This window comes from Mus pahari, chromosome 2, assembly GCF_900095145.1.
Source record: "Mus pahari chromosome 2, PAHARI_EIJ_v1.1, whole genome shotgun sequence".
In the NCBI taxonomy this organism is placed as follows: domain Eukaryota; kingdom Metazoa; phylum Chordata; class Mammalia; order Rodentia; family Muridae; genus Mus; species Mus pahari.
Window position 1 is genome coordinate 127,079,031 of NC_034591.1, and position 22,170 is coordinate 127,101,200.

At 39.1% G+C, this 22,170-nt stretch overlaps 1 protein-coding gene across 2 annotated transcripts in view; it reads left to right on the forward strand.

The window, feature by feature from the left end:
• Grm7 (glutamate metabotropic receptor 7) overlaps nt 1–22,170 on the forward strand; it is an 858,724-nt gene that overhangs the window by 536,264 nt on the left and 300,290 nt on the right. For both annotated transcript variants that reach the window (XM_021189985.1, XM_021189986.2), the window contains exon 5: nt 1,771–1,911. In XM_021189985.1, the coding sequence (XP_021045644.1) occupies nt 1,771–1,911 (141 nt within the window). The remainder of the gene's footprint in view (nt 1–1,770; nt 1,912–22,170) is intronic.

Below are 22,170 nucleotides of genomic sequence, written 5' to 3' on the forward strand. Positions count from 1 at the left end.
CCCATTTGTCAATTCTTGATTTTACAGCACAAGCCATTGCTGTTCTGTTAAAAAATTTTGGGTCTTCATTTCTGACTTTGAAGTATGGCTCCGTAGTGTAGCTGCCGCCTAGAGTTAATGTGGCACTTAAAGAGAAAGTGTATGTAAAATGCTTTCTGTTTTTGTCATTGTAACCACTGACACATCTTTTATGGCATATGGAAGAGCTGAATATTTTAAGTATGTGGTAGTAGGTCCATCTTTGCCTATGATTCTTGGCCTTAAAATGTCTAAGTTTCTTTATTCTTTCCACAACCACTGATGGCACTGTGCAGACTGACAAAAGGGGATCTTGCCATTTTCATTTCTACAAACAGACAAAAGGACGATCAGCAGTGCTATGTGTAGACTTCCCTAGGTTTCTGTGATGTAGTGACATTAGTGGTACTGGCATTCAAGCCTAGTCCTTGTGATATTTTGAGTCTGAGTCTGATCTTTCTTGGTGTTTGTCTGTTTTTGTTTGTTTATACTTTGATTGTCTTGAGACTTCATGACTCCATTGCAATATTTGAAGAACACAATCCAGAAACAGCAGCCAGAGAATTGTGTGGTACTTGAGCTCTAATGTTTTTGCTAATATAGATGCTGTAAGAGTAGCACCAAAGTGACATGATTATTAACCTGTGGCCTCTTTAAAAATCAGTTTATTTCCATTTTAACTAGGAAACCAATTCCACGATGCAACAAAACTAAAAGAAAATGCCTTGAAACTTTATTCACTAATGAGTAGCTGAAATAGCCAAGTACAAAGACTAGACCATAATGGTTGACTTTTGCTATGTTATAATTTTTTTCTAAACTTATGCTTTTTCTTTCTTCTTTCTTTCTTTCTTTCTTTCTTTCTTTCTTTCTTTCTTTCTTTCTTTTCTTTCTTTCTTTCTTTTCTTTCTTTTTTTTTCTTTCTTTCTTTCTTTTCTTCTTTTTTTTTTTTTTTTGATTTTTGAGACAGGGTTTATTTTCTACCAAGCTAGAATTGAAATAGCTGTTACTATGGGAAGATGAAAACAATTAGTATATTATAAGTTCCCTTGATGCTACAATGAAATACTTGACCAAAATAAGTTAAAGAAGAAAAGGTTCATGGGAGCTCACAGTTGAGTACAGCCCATGATGTATTCAAGGAGGTATTTCGGGAGGCATCTGGTCACAGTATACCCACAGAGGCAGAGAGCAATGAACACTAGTACTCAACTTGCTTTATTCTTTTTATTCTGCCCTGAATCTCAGTCCAGCCCACAATTAAAGTGGGTCCTCCAAACTCAACTAATCTAATAAGACAATTCTCATTGGGATGCCCAGAGATTTGTCAGCTACAGGAGTCAACACCCTCATGTTGATAGTATTAATCATCGCAACTGAAGACATTTATCCCTGGTTTAGCTCACGAGAAATGTAAAACTATTTTTTGTTTGTTTGTTTATTTCAATCTTTGAGTCGTCAGTGAAAATAGTGCTCATATATCTCCCTTATTGAATTAGAGGTCTTCCTATAGTTTAGCCAAATATATGTGTATTTATGTATGTGTATATATATATGTGTGTGTGTGTGTATGTGTTTCTATACATAAATACATGTATATGTGTATATAATATGTACATATAATATGTGCATTTGTGTGTGTGCATAATAAACCTTCTACCCTACTACCTATCACAGGTTACTTTTTTTTCCTTCTCCATATGCCAGGAGTGATCTCCATGATTTCTGACCTTCCCATCTAATCCTTTTTAGGATTTGATGCTTACTTCACATCCCGGACACTGGAAAACAACAGGAGAAATGTATGGTTTGCTGAATACTGGGAAGAAAACTTCAACTGCAAGTTGACAATTACTGGGTCCAAAAAAGAAGACACGGATCGCAAATGCACAGGTAATTTCATTTCCCGTTGTCCTCCTCCTGCAAATTTACACAGACAGCGCTGAGACATTTGCATGGCTGACAGAAGGAAGCCTGGCCAGAGACAAATTGTAAAAGTGAATTGAATTTTACTAGATTGTTCAGAAAGAAAGAATGGGAACATAACTCTTGCCGGTCAAGGGAAGTGGAGATAAGAACGTATTGTTTTCAGCATGTCTATCTCACTGTAGTTGGCATTTCTACTAATTATTGAGATCTCATTGCTTCAAACACTCCTGTTGATAATATTGGTTCATATTCTATCCAGAAGAATGAAGTCATTTTCGCATAAAAAAAAAACTGCCTAAGAAAATTCCATACCAGAACCAATGGTAACTGTTAACAGAATGCTTATATTTACAATAATGAGTATTCTTAATTATTTTCATATTATGTAAGTAAGGAGTCATTTGGTATTTATAATATGCTTAAAATGTTCTCTGCTTCTCATACAAGTCTCTTGTAAATTTCTTCCCAATTAAAAGTATAGTTGTGGTATATAAAAGGGAAAGCAGACATTAGTTCATTTAGTCAGTTTCAGATATTTATTAAGTAATCTCCTTTCTGCTAAGGACTATTCTAGGCACTGATGGTATCTGCTTTTATGAGACTTAGAATATAGCATAGGAGTAGGAAGTATGTCATTGACATTACTCCAGTGAATTTGTCACCTAAAGTAAAAAGTGAGAGCTGAGGATAATAGGGGCATATACAAGAGGAATTTCAATTGTGTTGAAGGCCAGGATGTTCCCCAAAGACTTCCTTCAGAGAATAATGTTTGCATCATCATCTGGGAAATGGATTAGACAACAGCCAATTGTTGAAGGAGAAAACGGGTGAAGAAGAGTCACTGATGTAGATAACCATGATACAGATCTGTAGAAGAGGATTAGTGTGACTCTGAGGAGAGAATCAACGACAGCAACAACAAAATGGGGAATGAAGTACATTCATCTGTGAGGAAAATATGGGGAATCTAGGGAGAATGAATGATGTAAAACTGTAACTGCTAAAAGAAGAGGAAATACTGCCTTATATTTGATCCAATTTTTTCTTTATTTGCAATTAATCTTGTATTTGATATTTGAGTATTGAATAACTATAGAAGACTAAATAGCCTAATTCTGCTCTCCAGTACCTTCACTGTTTGTGATAGTGACTCTAAGCTATCACAATACCCTAGAGAGTGTTCAGTATGAGGAAGCACGCTGAGGGCAAGGGCAGGGGAAGAGCTAAGGCAGTAAAGTTTTTACCATATATGCGTGAGGACCAGAGTTCAATTCCCAGAATTAATACTAAAGGAAATGAATAGTTATGGTGACAAGCAAGGAAATTCCAGCACTAGAGAGGCAAAGACAGTCTAATCCCCGAGGTTCATGGACCAGCCATTCCAATTCTTGAGTTCTAATTGGTAAGTCTAGGCCTGAGTGAGGTTCTATCTCAAAATGTAATGTGGACAGGTTCTAAGGAGGAATGAAACCCAAGGTTGTCCTCTGGCATTTACACACACACATACACACACACACACACACACACACACACACACACACACACACACACACACACCACATACCGATCTACACACACACACAAACACACACACATAATGTTAACACCTTAGATACTAGTTTATTTTGTTTATCTTATTTAGTTCATCTTTGCAATATACTTCTTAAATTTTAATCACCTGAATGTTGTCTATTAATCTCTTCATTAAGTAACTGTCAATTAGGTAAGATATATGGTACATAGTACTTAAGATACCATGAAGGATTAGAGAATACTTAAGAGCCTACTTTCTCTCAAAGAGGTTTCTGTGAAAAAGAAAATGTAAATAAAAACACCGCTGTAAAATCGATAGAACACATACATTGGAAGCATCATGGTTTAACTAGAATGTCAGAGTAACCACATGATCTGTTCAGACTTCAATATATAGCAGCACAATGTTCTCAGAAACAGTCTTTCTATTGTTGGAGAGAAAAGGAAGAAAATTGATTCAATGTTGACTAGACCTAGGTGACACAAAGCTTTCAAGTGGAAACTGAAAAAATTAGTTTGACATCTGGATAATTTGTCTGTAAGACAGGGAACACTGAAGTGTACAGCAGTATGCAGATGATGGATGACAGTTTCCAGACTGTTTCTGACATCTGATGTTCCATAAGAATGGCTGTAGTTGGGATGGATTGTCAGCTGGAACTTAGGCTTGATTCTATCTAAGGCCAAGATTTGTCTTTTTTGCATGCTATAGTCGAAGATGTTCTTTGGACACCCACATTTTAGTGCTTAGCATCGAGAGTTGAAGTTTATAGAAATCATGTATGGCCAAACTAACATCAGAAATGGAAAATGTGTTTTATGTCTTTCTGTCACAGTCATTCCATGGTTGCAGTTACTAAATTACTGGTGATCCAAAGCGTTCCTCTTGTTGTCTCTTCATGTATTCTTTTCCGTTAGGCAATGATTTCACTAGGGAGAGGAACAATTACGTAACGTTTAGAAAACAGTGTTTACTGGAATCACTCACTCAGTAGGTAGTCTAATAGTGGCTAGCTGTATACTGCAGAGACTCAGACGTGACGGCTTCTCAGCCATTATAGCAGGGCTCTTCAGAAGTCCCAATGTAAGGATGTGGATGGCCTGAAACAGTCCTGAAGAGATGCTGGTCTTCAGCTCATGTGGAAGTTCAAACATACTGGAATCTGATATCCAACAGTGATGGCAGCAGCAGCAGCAACAGCAGCAGCAGTAGCAGCAGCAACAGAATAGATTTGTTCTTGCAGAGAGAAACAAAGGCAGAAAGCCCTGATTTTTCCTTTAACCTCTTTCTATCTGGATAATTCCTTGACAGGTGCCAAATATTAATGGTGGATCTTCCTCATTAGTGATTTTTCTAGAAATCACCCTCACAGACACACCCAGAAGCATATCTCTTAGTTAAGTCCACAGTCTACCTGTTATGTTACAAGCAAAGTTAATCAACATACCTTTCTTTAAACTATCCCCGTTAGTAGACATGGTCTATTAAATAGTAACAAATGCAATTACTATTGCTATTATTCTTCATGCCTTTAGGTCTTAATAGACAAGAAATGGAGGATAGCATAAGTATTTTTTTTCTTCCCTTCCCTTTTCTTTTCCAAGCCTAAATGGGCTCTCTTATGTTGCTTTGGTAGTATTTTGCAAACAGTCTTTAACAAATCTTAACATTTGGAAACTCCTCCATCTTGAAGTGGAAAATAATGTTGATTGACAGTTTAGAGGAAAAAGGTAATGATGGCAATAGATGAGTGACAACTCCTTAAAGTTACAATAATTAAGTTTAACCAAGGACATGGACAGGAGAAGGAAGCATTGGTGGTCATTAGCATAGAGACGATGTGAAGTAAAGCTGTTTTGTGACTACATTTTTTTTTGAATGAGTAAACAGAATGAATGTGTCAGAAAGCATGAAATTATCAATTTGACATCGTAAAGTGACAGCACTGAGATGGTGGGTGTTTTGGAATGAGGACTGCAAAAACAGTGTTCTTCATTCCTTCCTGTAACTGAGGTTGATAAAAAATTTAGTCTTCTAAATATTATGAAGGTGAAAATGCTTAGAATACTATTTTTTGTTCATGCATTATGTGGCCTCTTAAGCCATAAGAAGTTATGATCCTATATTAGCTCTAGACAATCCAAGATGGAATCTCTCTTGTCATGAACTTTGGTAGTGAACAATGAAATCCATAGCACTTGAAGAAATCAGATTGCTTTTGTAATGCTGTAATTAAATCTTGTAGACCCTGTATAAGTAAGAGGATTCTGAAAGGAAAACTAATTTTTGGAGAAATGATGATATTTGCCTCTGTAGATTTTGGTGGATTCTGGATTATAGACATTCTCTTTTATTTATTTTTATTTTTATTGATATGTTCTTCATTTACATTGCAAATGCTATCCTGAAAGTCTCCTATACCCTCCCCTCACCCTGCTCCCCAACCCACCCACTCCTGCTTCCTGGCCCTGGCAATCCCTTGTACTGGGGCATATACTCTTCACAAGACCAAGGGCCTCTCCTCCCAATGATGCCCCACTAGACCATCTTCTGATACATATGCAGCTAGACACATGAGCTCTGGGGGTACTGGTTAGTTTATATTGTTGTTCCTCTTGTAGGATTGCAGACCCCTTCAGCTCCTTGGGTACTTTCTATAGCTCCTCATTGGGGGCCCTGTGTTCCGTCCAATAGATGACTATGAGCACCCACTTCTGTATTTGCCAGACATAACTTCACAAAAGACAGCTATATCAGGGTCCTTTCAGCAAAATCTTTCTGGCATAAGCAATAGTGTCTGGGTTTGGTAGCTGTTTATGGGATGGATTCCCAGGTGGGACAGTCTTTGGATGGTCCTTCCTTCTGTCTCAGCTCCAAACTGTCCCTGTAACTCCCTCCATGGGCATTTTTGTTCCCCATTCTAAGGAGGAGCAAAGTATCCACAATTTGGTCTTCCTTCTTGAGTTTCATGTGTTTTGCAAATTGTGTCTTGGGTATTCTAAGTTTCTGGGCTAATATCCACTTATCAGTGAGTGCACATTATGGGAGTTCTTTTTGTGATTTGGTTACCTCACTCAGGATGATTCCCTCCAGATCCTTCCATTTGCCTAAGAATTTATAAATTCATTGTTTTCAATAGCTGAGTAGCACTCCATGTACCACATTTTATGTATCCATTCTTCTGTTGAGGGACATCTGGGTTCTTTACAGCTTCTGGCTATTATAAATAAGGCTGCTATGAACATAGAGGAGCATGTGTTCTTATTATAAGTTGGAACATTTTCTGGGTATATGCCCAGGAGAGGTATTGCTGGATCCTCCGGTAGTACTATGTCCAATTTTCTGAGGAACAACCAGACTGATTTCCAGAGTGGTTGTACCAGCTTGCAATCCCACCAGCAATGGAGGAGTGTTCCTCTTTTACCAAAGCCTCTCTAGCATCTGCTATCACCTGAATTTTTATCTGAATTTTTGATCTTTGCCATTCTGACTGGTGTGAGATGGAATCTCAGGGTTGTTTTGATTTTCATTTCCCTGATGATTAAGGATGTTGAACATTTTTTCAGGTGCTTCTCAGCCATTCGGTATTCCTCAGTTAAGAATTCTTTGTTTAGATCTGTACCCCATTTTTTTAATGGGGTTATTTGATTTTCTGGAGTCCAGCTTCTTAAGTTCTTTGTATATATTGGATATTAATACCCTAGCAGATTTAGCATTGGTAAAGATCCTTTCCCAATCTCTCGGTGGCCTTTTTGTCTTATTGACAGTTTCTTCTGCCTTACAGAAGCTTCTTTACAAAAAAGATGAACAGGCTGAGAAAGAAATTAGGGAAACAGCACCCTTCACAATAGTCACAAAATATAAAATACCTTGGTGTGACTCTAACTAAGGAAGTGAAAGACCTGTATGATAAGTACTTCAATTCTCTCAAGAAAGAAATAGAAGAAGATCTCAAAAGATGGAAAATTCTCCCATGCTCATGGATTGGCAGGATTAATATAGTAAAAATGGCTCTCTTGCTGAAAGCAATCTACAGATTCAATGCAATCCCTATCAAAATTCCAACTCAATTTTTCCCAGAGTTAGAAAGGGCAATGTGTAAATTCATCTGGAATAACAAAAAACCTAGGATAGCAAAAATTATTCTCAACAATAAAAGAACCTATGGTGGAAACACCATGCCTGATCTCAAGCTGTACTACAGAGCAATTGTGATAAAAACTGTGTGGTACTGGTACAGCAACAGACAGATAGATCAATGGAATAGAATTAAAGACCCAGAAATGAACCCACCCACTTGATCTTTGACAATGGAGCTAAAAACATCCAGTGGAAAAAAGACAGCATTTTCAACAAATGGTGCTGGCTCTGCTGGCCATTATCATGTAGAAGAATGTGAATTGATACATTCTTAACTCCTTGTACAAAGCTCAAGTCTAAGTGGATCAAGAGACACTAAAACTTATAGAGGAGAAAGTGGGGGAAAGCCTTGAAGATATGAGCACAGGGGAAAAATTCCTGAACAGAACAGCAATGGCTTGTGCTGTAAGATTAAGAATGGACAAATGGTTATAGACATTCTTACAGCAAATATCCTGAGAAACCATCTAACCACTTGTCCTATAAATTACCCACATTCATTTAGTTTTTCTGTAAGGCAAGGGATACTTTTTAATTGCTCCATGTTTTTAAAAATATTCCAAAGCTCATGTATACCCAATTCTGATTTTTCTTACTCCAAAAGCTGTCTGTTCTTCTCCTACAGTCATTTGAAATTGTTTTCACTACAATAACCAAACATTAGTGGCAAGTGATCTGGTACATGGATCCTTCTGGATGATACCCTGGAAGGGAATATGTGTAAGATGATGCAGCCTTTTACAGAAGGCAGAGTCCCCAAGATAGGTATTAATATCATTTATGCTATTTCATAGTAGGGATACATCATCCATGGAGACTGTTAGAGCCACACATGGGGAAATAGAACCTACTACACATTTTGACAAAAAAACATATGTCCTTCAGAGGCAGAATGAACATATAGATTGAACTTAATCATTGTACATATAACGCCTAACACTAAGCCCACTAATTGATATATCCCTCCTTGATACTTGGCACATTATTGTTAACATGGAGATATGGTCCATGTCTTATCCTGTTGAGAATGATGGTTCTGTGGATATGCTAAGAAGAGAAGAAAAATAAAATAGCACCTCAGGAAACAAATAAAGGCAATCTCCAATCAAGAAAATACCTTTACCCATTTAGTTATTAGTTTTAGAATCAATGCGGACAGCGTCTGCCATTAAGGCCTATGAGTGAGTTGCTCTATGAAATCTTGGACAACATTGCTTAACTTTTCAAGGCCGTTCTTCATGCTTGAAATGAAGAAGGGAAAAGATGCTTCTGAAACTGCTGTGGGGATTAAATTACACAATTCAAGTGTAAAATCTGAAGTGACATTAGCACATGGTCCCAATTCAGCATTGCTAATGCTTATTCACCAATCTGGCTGAATGCAATTGCCTGTGAGGAATTCATGATTCTCCCATTGTTTATGTGAGTTCTGAGGAAGAGAAGTCCTATATAAAAGCTCAACAGAAAAAGAAAACCAGAAATGGAACTAAATGCAAAGGTGGCAAGGGGAGCATTTCAGGGGTGGAAATTCAGTGATGCTGTGAAGGGCTAAAAATTAATAAGCTGTCTAGCTACCCAAAAGAAGAAGTGGGGTCTGTGAGAACATGAACTTTTCACCTTCCCTTGCTGCACAATGGTTCATGGAGCATTCCTGAGCAGAAAGTTTCCTGGAACAATCACAATGTCCCAAAGCCCCCGGTCACAATGATCCAATGCCCCTGTGGAATGTCACCACCCTAACCACAATGTCACAAAGCCCTGGGTGTGTTGCCTAGTGTTACACATGACTAGCATATGACCTAAGTGTGTGGGCAGTCTATGGTTTTAGAATTCCCCTTTTCCCTCCCCTTTGCTTCCCCCGGTTTGTGGTTTTCTCCTTTATAAGCTCTGTAAAANTTCAGGTAGGGGTCGAACTCCTCTACCCCTGCATGGCGTATGAGTTTCGACCCCAGCATGCTGGCCTGAGCTCTTGTCTTGTCCTGTCTTCAATAAACTTCCTCGTGTGTTTACAGCAAGTCGGTCTCAGCGTCCTACTGGGTGCGCGTCCTTCCCGAGACTGGAGCGAGGGGCTTCCTTTCGGGGGTCTTTCAGCTGCACTGAGGTGCTAAAATACTCACAGAAGGGCATGAGGCCTGAGTGGAAAACTCATTGTCAAAGAAAACTCATTGTCAAAGAAAGCACTAGGACAGAGTTTGCATTCAAGCATTGTCTGGCACTGAACTAGCCTGACTCCTCATTTCCCATATTTCCTCATATTTTCAGAGAGAAATAGGATATGTTCACGGTCTCTGCTCTCAGATATATCCTTTCCATTTAGTACAAGTTTCCAGGAATCTGAATGTGTTTGCCTATGCCAGCCGTAAAGAAATATCTGTCTCTCGTGTCTTGCGGCTCCCGCAGAACATTTGTCTAACTAACATTACTGCTCTGCCAGGTACCACTTTGTGGACACTGATGCATCACAGTTACCTCTTCATGGAAAGGAAGGAACTCAGCACTTACGAATCCATCATCTCGTGAAGGGGCAATCTGGCTGTTAGAGATTTGTTTTCCTTCAGATATGACAAAGGATAAATAAATGAATAGAGCCATTTTTCCCATAGCAACTCATTGCCTTTGTTGCTTGTGTTTTCTTCCTTGTATTATTCTGTCTTATGTTACATCCTGACTGCCTTTTCCCTTCCCCCACTCCTCCCAGTATCTCCATCCAACCTCACCTCTCTCCCAGAGCTGTTTCCTTTCAGAAAAGAGCAGGCCTCCCAGATACATTAAATAAACATAGTATAACAAAGTATAAGACTAGCCACACAATAAAAAAAATTCAGTTTGACTTGTGTCCCAATATACTGAACCAAGATCAACCATGCAAATATATGAAAATCTGAAGAGCAGACACTGTTAAATGCTTACTTTTGCTTATTTGGTATGTTTCTAAAAATCATTTAACTGTGTGACCCTGCTTGGCTTGGGATTTTCATTATAGTGCAGGATGTAGGGAAATCTGCTTCAGCCTCCCGAGTTCTCAGATCATAGATGTGAGCCATTCCATGTGGACTTTAATGTCCTTAGTGTGTAGTCAGACTTCTTAAGATTTTTCTGCTGCGGATCGGCCTCAGTCAGCCCCCCTCAATCCGCAGGAGAAATCAGGATCCCAGTCAGGTGGACTTGAGTTGGTGAAAAATGGCAAACAAATATGGACACAAGGGAGTGTGCTGTATCTGAATGCATTTTGTCTCAAAGAGAACACCAGTCTTATAAGTGACTTTTACACAAAACAGAGGAATGCATAAAAAAAGCTAACAGGAACCAACTGGGATAAAAATCAATGTTAACAACTGGGATCAAAAGCAGCCCCACCTAAGGTCAGCATAATCTTAAAAACCAGGGACAAGGGCTTCAAGCCATTTCCTTAGTTCCAATTCTAGTCTACTGTATATTCCACATTCCCCCTAGGCCATTGTAAATTCCTGTGTATGGGTGTAACTCAGCTATCTATTGTTCTAAGTATTTGCTCTAGTTCCTTCTTAGACCACAACCTTCCTTCTTCCAGGTCATTGTATATTTCTGTGTAGGGCAGTGACTCAGCTATCCATGCCCAGGGTTGGCTCAAAGACTGCCTAGAACTGGTGAAGAATCTAACTTAGCTATATGTCAAAATCAATCCTTAGAAGCACTTATAATAAAGCAATATGGAGGGAAAGCACATAGATCCATTCACCGACTAAAGCAAGGACATTGGAGCATTCATTATTTCAGGATGCCACAGTTCAGGGAGACTAAGTTTCTGTGAACTTTTCACCTCGGGACTGCTTCCAGGTTTCTAAGCCTGTCATGCAAGTCACTACTGGAGTGGATGTAGCATTTTTCCATCTAACAGCTAATGGCTTAAGTCTCTTTCTTTTGAAGTGTTTTTTAAAATTATTAATTAATATATTTACTTTGAATCCTAATCATAGCTTCCCCTCTTTCCTCTCAGTTCCTCCCTCTCACCTCTGCTCCCAAGCAACCTTCTATTCTCTCTTTCTCCTCAGATAAAGGAAAGCTCCCATTGATATCAACTTGCCTTGGCATATCAAGTTGATATAGGACTAGGTTCATCTCATATTATGATTGGGTAAGGCAGCCCAGTTAGAGAAAAGGGATCCAAAGGCAAGCAACAGAGTCAGATATAGCACCTGTTCCTGCTGTTAGGAGTTCCCACATGAACTGCACAAACAGTTATGTATATGCTGAAGGCCTAGGTCAGTCCCATGTATGCTCTGTTTGGTGGTTTTAAGGGGCTTTTAGTTTAAAAAAAAAAAAAGGTTGAAAAAAAAAAACCTGTAAACCATACCATCCATAAGATCTCATTCATGCTGTAACCCAAATACAACCTATAGACTTTGTTCACAAGACAATGCAGATAAAGGAATTACATTTACGAAAGCTAAGTACTCTGAGAGCACATATGCAGAAAGAATTTGTGACAGAACTAGGTAGTTTTCTCCATCATTTTCTGCTTCCTTTCTGAATTGATCTTGTTATATAGATAATGTATGGTGACACTTAATTTATATAACATACTTTTAAAAGACCACACCACAATGTCTATAACTCTTTCATGTTTCAAGAAGGGTTTTTGAAGCTGTTTTGATGAGAAGCAATGGGAACACATTTTTATTCCTTCATTTTATCTTCAATAGAAACTTAATAAACTATGAGATAGTTTTTATGTTCAAATATTCTAGGATTGCTTGTTATTGCAGCTTTTTGAAATTTTAATTACATGGTTAACCTCTAACAGTTTTGTTGAGCGTCTTTATGTTGTTGTCCTTGGAATCATCTACCTACCTACTTCCTACTTCTGTGAAAACAGGAGAGCCTGTCAGATTGCTTTGAATTTTTCATTTTTTTCTTTTATTTTAATGGCAAATATTAAGAAGCAAATATATTTGGATCATTGCATAAATGTTAAGGCATATAACTTTTGACTTGGTGTATCATTTTACAACAATTGCATAGATGACTTTGCCTGTGTGGTTTTGATAAATGAGGTAGCAGTTATCTTAGGATTCCATTACTTTCTAAATTGAAATGAGATGGATATCACATAGGAAATCCTCACAGAAGACCTCTAAATCCTTTTGAAAATGTGGGGATATTGTATAAAACTTATGTGTATACATAAAAGATCAGTACGTTTCTAGACTTTGGGTTCCCATGCACAATAAGTACTCAGAATGAGAAGTCAGTTCTGCATTGAGTCGTATTACCTGCTATGCCAATTCTTTCTGTTAGGGAGTGCACATGTGTCACATGCTAGTAGAATGCAGAGATAAATGCCCTGTATCTTCCTCCATCACTCTCCTCCTGGTCTTTTGAGAAAGGGTCACACATTCAACCTAGCACTCACTGATTGGCTTCACTGACTGCTGTCAGCTGTGAGGATGTGTGTGTCTCTATGACCCAAGTGCTTCTGTGACAGACCTCTGCGTGACTCTACACAGCTTTTTTTTTTTTTTTCACCTGAATGGTTGGATCTGAACTCAAGTTTTCATGATTGCAGTATGCATGTTAACGACTGATCTTTCTCCCCACCCTTCATCACACTAATTCCACAGCTTTGATTTTCATTTATGTATATATGAAGGTATAGTCCCTTGTATTATTTTATTAACAACAAAATTTATTTTAAAAGTTTAAGAACTAAAAGTCAATTAAGTTCTTCCAGTGGTGGCATATTACCAGGTGTGTCCATTGTCAACTGTTTCTGGGACCAATCTGAGAGAAGCATCGCTGGCATGGAAGCAAGCATTCATGGGTTATTTTCGATCCTCACCAAGCAATAGTGACGAATCTATAAATAGGATCATCAGTTCAAGAAACACAACTTTAGATTCCTTTCCATACCTTGCTTTTGTTTCTTACATCTTCCCCCTGCCCTGTGGTTTTTCTTTTTCTTTTTAATTTTATTTAATTTTGTTTTTACAGTCCAAATTGTATCCCCTTCCCGGTCCACCCTCTGACTATTCCTACTCCATATCTTCCCTGCCCCTGTCTCTACAAGGATGTTCCCATTCCCTGCCACACCCTACTTTCTACCCCACCAGACCTCTGAAAGACTGACAGCCCTCTGAAAGACCCAAAAAGCAGCTGGGTCCACTCCTTGGGGTGTCTAGTCTCTTAAGGGTTAGGTACATCTTCTCTATCTGAGTCCAGACCTGGCAGTCCTCTGCTGTATGTGTTGGGGGCTTCATATCAGCTGGTGTATGCTGCCTTGTTGGTGGCCCAGTGTCTGAGAGATCTCGAGAGTCCAGGTTAGTTGAGACTGCTGGTCCTCCTACAGGGTTGCATTCCTTCTCAGCTTCTTCCAGTTTTTCACTAATTCAACCACAGGGGGCAGCAAGTTCTGTCCATTGGTTGGGTGTAAATATCTGCCTCTGACTCTTTCACCTGCTTGTTGGGTCTTTCGGAGGGCAGTAATGATAAGCCCCTTTTTGTGAGCACACCATAGCCTTAGCAATAGTGTCAGTCCTCCGGGCCTCTCCTTGAGCTAGATCCCAATTTGGGCCTATTGCTGGACCTCCTTTCCCTCAGGCCCTTCTTCATTTTTGTCCCTGTAGTTCTTTCAGACAGGAACAATTATGGGTCAGAGATTTTGACTATGGGATGGCAACCACATCCCTCACTTGATGCCCTCTCTTTCTGCTGGAGGTGGGCTCTACAAGCTCCCTCTCACCTCTGTAGGGCATTTCATCTAAGATTCTTCCCTTTGAATCCTGAGACCCACTTCCCAGGTATCTGGTACACTCTGGAGGATTCCCCCACCTCCTACCTCCTGAGATTGCTTGGTTCCATTATTTTTCTGCTGGCCCTCAGGACTTCAGTCCTGTTCCCCCTACCCAATACCTGATCAAGTTCCTCTCTTTCCTTCCCTTTTCCATTTCCCACTCAGGTCCCTCCCTCTCTCTCCCCTCCTGGGATTGTTTTCTTCTCCCTCCCAAGTGGGATGGAGGCATCCTCACTTGGGGAATGTATCCTGGGTATTCTGTATTTTTTTTTTTGGCTAATATTCACTTACTAGTGAGTGCATACCATGCATGTTTCTTACATCTTAATTTCAGTGCTCCACAGGAAAAAGAATGAGGCTTTCTATGCATTTCATCATTCCTCTGATGATTGAAATTTACCCATGACTGCTGTCTGTCCACAAGCTGTCTCTAGACCTGTCTTACCTGTTTCTACCCTTTGAAATGGAGCCATAACAGCTGAATAACTACAGGATCCTGTGTCTTACCTGACCTCACTCAAGTTGTGAACACTTTTGAGAACTGTCATATAACTAGGGAAGTGTTTCTCAACCTGGGGATCTCTACCACTTTGGCAAGCTTCTATCTCCAAAAATATTTACATCATGATTCATAACAGTAGCAAATTAAAAAATTATAAAATAGCAACATGAATGATTTTATGGTTGGGGTCACCACAATGTGAGAAATTGTATTAAACAGTTCCAGCATTAGGAAGGTTAAGAACCCTAGGTTTAGGGGAAGTAAAAGAGCTTTGAACTTCTAGTTGCATATGCCAAATGTTAAGTTCATGCATCTCCTCAGCCATTCATTTCTCATTGTCTACTAATGAACAGCTTGTAGAGGATTTTAAAGAGACAACCCAGATAGTAATTGAGTCTGCATATATCTTTGGTGTATAATTTACTTCCTTAAACCTTAAAAGATTCAGCTTAGAAGATCAGAGCCTAAACCATATCATTTTGACTTATAAAATGCCAAAAATTGTTTACTTGTTTGCCTATTTTGATGTCTCTGCTTCTCTTGTGTTTTGTTATAACTAACCTTCCCAAAAGAGTTTATTTGAGACTCTGTCATAGAAAAGATAAATTTAAAAATTCAGAAAGAAGAATAAAATGCTCATGTACTTATAAAACACAAAGCAAGACATTAACTTCACAAAATAATATCATCACTGCTCTAAGCTTAAAAGATGATTTTCTCAGATGGTGAAGGTGAGACTCCAGCCTCAGCCATGGACGAGTATAGGCTCCTAGCTCCTAGCTCCAGGAGGATGGAGTCTCACTAACTTATTCAGGATAGATATGACAACAGGGTGGGACTTAGTGGCAGCTCATTCTATGTCTGTGTCACCCTACCTCTCCTCCCTCAGATGTATAGTCAGGAAAGCAACTATCTCTAGCCTTATGAGGTAGAAGATTATTAATGTATCCTTACAGAGTAAATGAACTCTGCCTTCTTCAACCAGCACCATACAACCCCTAAAAGGGTCATAGTTATATGCCATTTTGATCCAGGTTATTCAGAGTATCCAGACATACTGTATTTAATACTGTATAGAATCCAGACAGAATTAAAACCGTAGAAGCATCTAAGGACTAAGCAAAACTACTTCTATTGGTGCTAGGAACCATACCTAAGTGGTGCACATCATGTTTTCTCATGAACTCTAGCATGTAATGACTTTAAATGTGGGAATAATGGCTATTTCATATTTGGAAATTCTGTCCAACTAAAGGTGTTAATGAAAAGAAATGTTTTATCTAGGGGAATTAATGCCTATGATTCTCTTAGCATCAGTCTGTAAACAAAGTGCCTCTTATGGGCTACGTAAGTGTTATAAATTGGATACTTGGTATCATTTTAGCAGGCATAAGAAAGTGCTTTTGAATGACTAACCAAGTGTCATTAAGCAAGTTGGAATGGAATATAACTTTCCTTAGGAAGAGCTTCTGGTAATAGAGGTTGCAATCCCTTTCTGTCCCCAGGGAGAAATATGGACTCTAAAAGCATTTTTGGATTTTACAGTGTATGCAGCATCATATTCATTTTATAGAGAATAAAACAGTGCTCACAAGATAAATATCAACCATACATAAAAACACAGATATGAACTTTTGAGAGCTACCTTTAATATCAGCAGCCTCTTTGAGGAAATGAACAGGAGAGCCACAGAGTTAGTGCTTGGAGGGCTTTGGGTCTCCTGGTCCTCGGAGGCTCCTCCTCCTGAACACAGTTGCTAGGAGCGGACTTTGTACAGCCTCAGCTGTGTAGGAGTATAGGCTCCTAGCTCCAGGAGGATGGAGTATGACAACAGGGTGGGACTTAGTGCCAGCTCCTTCTATGTCTGAGTCACCCTTCCTCTCCTCCCTCAGATGTAGAGTCAGGAGCACAATAGTCCTCACTACTGGAGATCTTTCACAGAATAGAAAGCAGCTGTGTGGAGAGATCCACACTGACTTTCAGTGCCATCATGCATGATGGTGGTGACTGAAGTAGATTTCCTCTTTGTGGGGGGGGGGGGAAGGACTCAATGTCTGCTCTTTCTTTATTTTCAGTCATACACTTATTTTTCCTCTGGACACCCATTACTTCGTAAGTCATGCTGTGTACATGGCAATGCCCTTCTACACATTCAAAGCATTCTCATTGAGTCCCAATTAACTCAACTCAGTGAACAACGTAAAGAAGAAACCACTTGCCCTTTGTGGGTGAAAGCAGGCCAAAATTCAACCGAGTTTTGTGACTTGCCTGAGAACATGGCCACTAGTAGTAAAAGAAAAATGAACAGAAATGCCCCTAGGTGCACAGTGACCTTCTCCTACATTCCGTTTTCATGCATTTGCACAGCCCATGAGGACTGATCGTGGCATTGCTGCACCTGTGCTGGGCCTGTGGTTAGAGGTCGAATCTTTGGTATAATGGGAGTATTTTTCCATAGTGGAGATGGAAAGAAAAATATAAATCGATCTGTTAAAGTATTATAAATTGTATTTAGTGTTTTGAGATAAAGAGAGGAAGTCTTAGGTGTGAAGGGACAGTAAAACAGTTGTCCCAGGAACTTGAACTCCATAGATACCCTAATCACAGCCTGTCTGTGTCTACTAATTTGAGGTGGTTCCCCCCTATACAGAACCTTAGATACTCTCATTCTCTGATGCTTCAACCAAGTGGAAAAGAAATCTTATTTCTTATAAAGCCTTTTCCCTTCTGCTGTCTTGATGCCGTCCAAGTCACTAAAGGAAGTGAATGAATTTGTTTTCCTAGCACCTGTTTTATATTGTGGCCCCCAAGGGTTCTTAAGAGGCCATCTTTGATAATGAACCTCAAATAGCCCCTTTCCATCCTCATTACCAAACAGCTTGTTGCAGATATAAGCTGACTCCATTTCTTCTTCCATGAACTTAAAATAGGGCTATATTTTCAGTTTATAGTCAGATGTTATTACATTGATGAAAAGCTAAAAATTAGCTATTTTCCAAAGAGAAAATAAGAGTCATGATTACACAACAGGGAATTATAGCCATAAGTAGAATATTTTCAGAGTCTTCATCCTTTTCTTGGGTCTTTTTTTGAGAGATCAAGGCAGTCCATAATAACGCACCTGAGAAGCCTCATATTAATTTTAAAGGAGCCACGACCTTCAAACATGGTCTGAGTCTCCAGCAGAGGTGGATAATTTACTATTGAAAGAAAATGTTGAATGTTGAGATGTAATCACTTTTCCTTTGAGGAAAAACAAGCAGTTATGTATAAATCTCAGAGAAGTTTATAACAAAAGATTGCATATTGATTTTTTTAAAATTTAAAGCAAAAAGAAAGAATATGATATTGCTAGGCAAGAGAAACATTTTCTCTTCTATGGCTAGAAATTCACAAAAATAAGCCCTTCATGTTTTACAGTGTCACCTGCAGTAAAATACACACACACACTCACATACACACACACATACACACACACACACACACACACAGAGAGAGAGAGAGAGAGACAGACAGACAGACAGACAGACAGACAGAGACAGAGACAGAGAAAGAGAGACAGAGAGAATGAAAGAGAGGATATAAAGGCTTTGCTCTCTTCTCACCTTTGTCCTCCTTCCCTTTTGAAAGACTCTCGTCTTGGCTCTTGGTGATACATAGTCATCATTTTAATATGTGATAATTTTCTCCTTCCTGTCAGTAAATGTTGGGTGCCAACATTCCTGGGAAGACATGAATGATCATGCACTCAATCAAAACTTGGAATCAGTAACAGACCAATGAAATGATACCATCAAATTCCATGACTTCCAGGATTACTCATAGGAGTACTGGTGAGGTGTTACATGCAGGGGCATGGACAATTCAAATATAACTGCATCACTGAAAGCTTCCCTCAGCAGGGGTTAGGAATCCCAAAAGCAGGAACACAGGACACAGGGTTGGAATGTTTCTCCTCACTGCTTATCTATCCTTAGAGAGGAAGGGGCCTTCTGAATCTGGTCAACATTAGAGGCTACCTGAGAGTTGTGTTATTTATGTCTTAAGTTCTAAGAACCCCTCTGTCAGAACTTTCTCCTCCCTAGATGCGAGCTCTCAATTCAGAAGAAATTGCTAACTAACACTAAGCTCCAAGCTTCAAGAAATCAGGCACTTATATTTCTTGATTGTCCCCAGTTTCATTCATATCAATCAATCCTAAGTCATTATATGGATTATAATAGCAACTAGTAAATTGTTATAAAGGAACTGATTTTCCATGCTGAAAAGTCAACCTATCTGGAATGAAAAATTTCAATGCAACAGATCTCATGGGAAGAGGAAGACAGAAAAAGATGGAGTGGTACTGTTACTTTGCACATCTTCATTTAACTCCAGCTTCTAAGAGGAGTCCAGTGCTAAGACATACTCACAGATTCTTTCTGTCACTCAGTTACTAGAAAAGAAGAAAATGTGACTAAATGTGGGGGAAATGACTGTCTTGGAAACACATCTGTTACCTGTCTGAGGGAGATAGATTACAAGTGTCATCGGTCCCAGCAGTGTGCTAAGCAACCACCCTCCATTTCCCACAGGGTAGTTTGGTGTGGGATCTTCATGGCCCAGGATAATGAAGGAAGGGTCGAGGAGAGATTTAACCTTGCCTGGATACCTCAAATGAGGTCAGCAGGAGTTGACTCTCTCTCCCTCCCAACCTGGCCCCATAAAGTCTGCTGCTCCACAATCAGTCCTAGTAAGAATTTATTACTCTGACAGTCATCAGGCTTCAATCCTTGCTTGACCTTATAAGGCCCCCACTCCACAAACGATCTCCTCCACCAACAACCTACAGACTGAAAATGAAGTATTTCCCACACCTTCATTCTGGCCAATTGTATACTGCCTCACAAACCTTGCCCCGGAGACCCTGGCTATCTATCCAGGGGCATAAATACCCGCTTCTTCCCATTATATTGATTCAGTTTTCTGAAGCTGTTCTTTGGTGTGTATAATTTGCCCAAACCCTCACTGCTGATCAAGATCCTGCCTGTATCACCCCCCCAGCTAAGCATCTCTCTCCTTCTAGTCCAGAAGCAGCCATGGGGGACCTGCTTGCCTCTTTGACTTCTGATTTTAATTCCAGAGTGTGTGCTCTTCTATTTAGACACTGAGCTGAACACCATGCATTACACCATGGCTTTTTCATGGTGTCAATGCAGCTTTTGATGCAGGTTTGTCATTCCTAGGTAATAATCCTATGGAAAAGTTACAATGTTGGCACTGGCACAGACCAAAGTTTGTGGAATCCCAAAGTAGACTAATGTTTATACTTTCTACAAAAATAAAAAAATAAATAAAATTTAAAAAGACAGCATAAATACTCCCAGCGATCTTTGAATTTATTAAGTTACCCAGACTGGCCTCAAACTTGCAATCATTTTCCCTCCAAAGAATTGCCATTATATTACATAGCCATACCATTACAGGTATGAATCACCAATTTAGTCCTACATACCTTTTAATAGTTTCTCATGTAACATGCATATTATAAACACTACCAATTGTTAGTTTACTTGAGTGTGACATAAAGACCTGTGCATGGATTTCTCACAATTTGCTTTTTGACTTTGCTACTAGTTGGTGTGTTTATATAAAATGCAAAGGGAGTTTAAGCCCTCATTCCTCTTCTTTCCATAGGAGTGTTCCCTTGAACACAGTTTTAGAAGCTCTGAAATAAAGGAATGAATGAGGACTGTAATGCCCATTCAGGTCAGATCATATTTGGTTCCTGCCTCATCCCAGCCATGAAGCATGAGCCAAGTGGCCTTGTATCTCCATTACTGTCTGCTCCTTTGCAGACTGCTCTGATAATGCTAATTGTCTGACAGGGTTTCATTTTGATTTGAAGCTCTGAGACAGTTAGATTGTGTAAGCAGCTGCTTGCAATGCCAGAGACACAGGAAGCTTTAAGTGCTAACAAAATGTGCATTATCCATTTGCATCATTACCAATTCAAGGAGGGTAAACAGGTTTTGGACAATTGAAATATATCACCATGTTTGCTTTCAGAAGCAAATACTAATCTATTTTGCAACTGGCAGAGCAACTGAAATGTTACCTCTGTTTTGATTTGTGTTTCTTGGAAAACTTGCAAGATTGAATATATATTTTTTTGCCTTATGTTTGGGTACTGATTTATCTTTTATGAGATTCACTTTAGAGTCCTTAAATTGTTTTAATATCCCTTGTGTCACTTGATCATCCTGACAACTCAGCAGAGTTAGCAGGACTGGCAATATTTACAGTCTACTAAAGAGAGATAAAAGGAAAGTTCTTACAGTTTCATTAAGTGGCTTCCGCACAAGTGGTAGGTATCTGGCAGAGCTGGGACTTGAACCAGAACATTTTGTTTTCCTCTTTTAAACAACAATTCAAGTAGCTGGTGTCTCTCTGACTAGAAAGGATCCATGCCATGCTTAAAAAAAAAAAGACATAAATAGTGCCTACCACTTTTCTCTCTAGGGACCTAAGCCCTTGGGAGTGTATAATTCAAATATTGTGCAAGTTGCTTCCTTTCACTCATTTCAAACCCACAAAGTAAGCAATATAGTTTATCAGTCTCCTTAAAGGATTTATTATGTGATAAAAATTGGACAGGCTTAGAGGTAGTTTGGGTGCTGTAAGTATTATTTGATGATTACAGAAAATGTAATTATAAATAAGCAATGTAATGTGAGAACATCATTAAGGCAGTAACCTGCCTCATCTCAGGCCATTGTACTCCATCTGGCAGAAAGGAGGCAAAGAAATTTTACCTGGAAGATGTGTCCAAGGCAAAAAACTTCCAATGTAGTTGGCTCGTAGAAACCTGGGGGGAAAAATGTCATTGAAAGTACAAAATAAAATCAGTGAAATTTTACTACATGTAGATAAAATGAAGAGGATCAATAATGTAAGTGCTGGAGAAGACAGATGAAGTCAGCACTCTTCTTGTACATGGGTATTAGAATGGGAAAAATAAAGTATGAATGGTTTAACCTGTGAAAAACTCTGTTCCTGAGCATCCTTCAGGGAGAAATGAAAGCCCTAGGCCATAGGCTTTGTCCGTGATGGAGAACATCCTTGGTGCATTTCAGAAAGGGGACATCCCAGTGTACTTTTTATTAAGAAGGCCACTACAATCTAAGACATGGATTTTCCTGATTTTCTTTGTCCTGTTAGCAAAGGCATTAAATGTATTTGTAAAGAGAGTTGTGGGGGTGGAGAATGCACCAGTAACAGAGTTCACACACACATTTG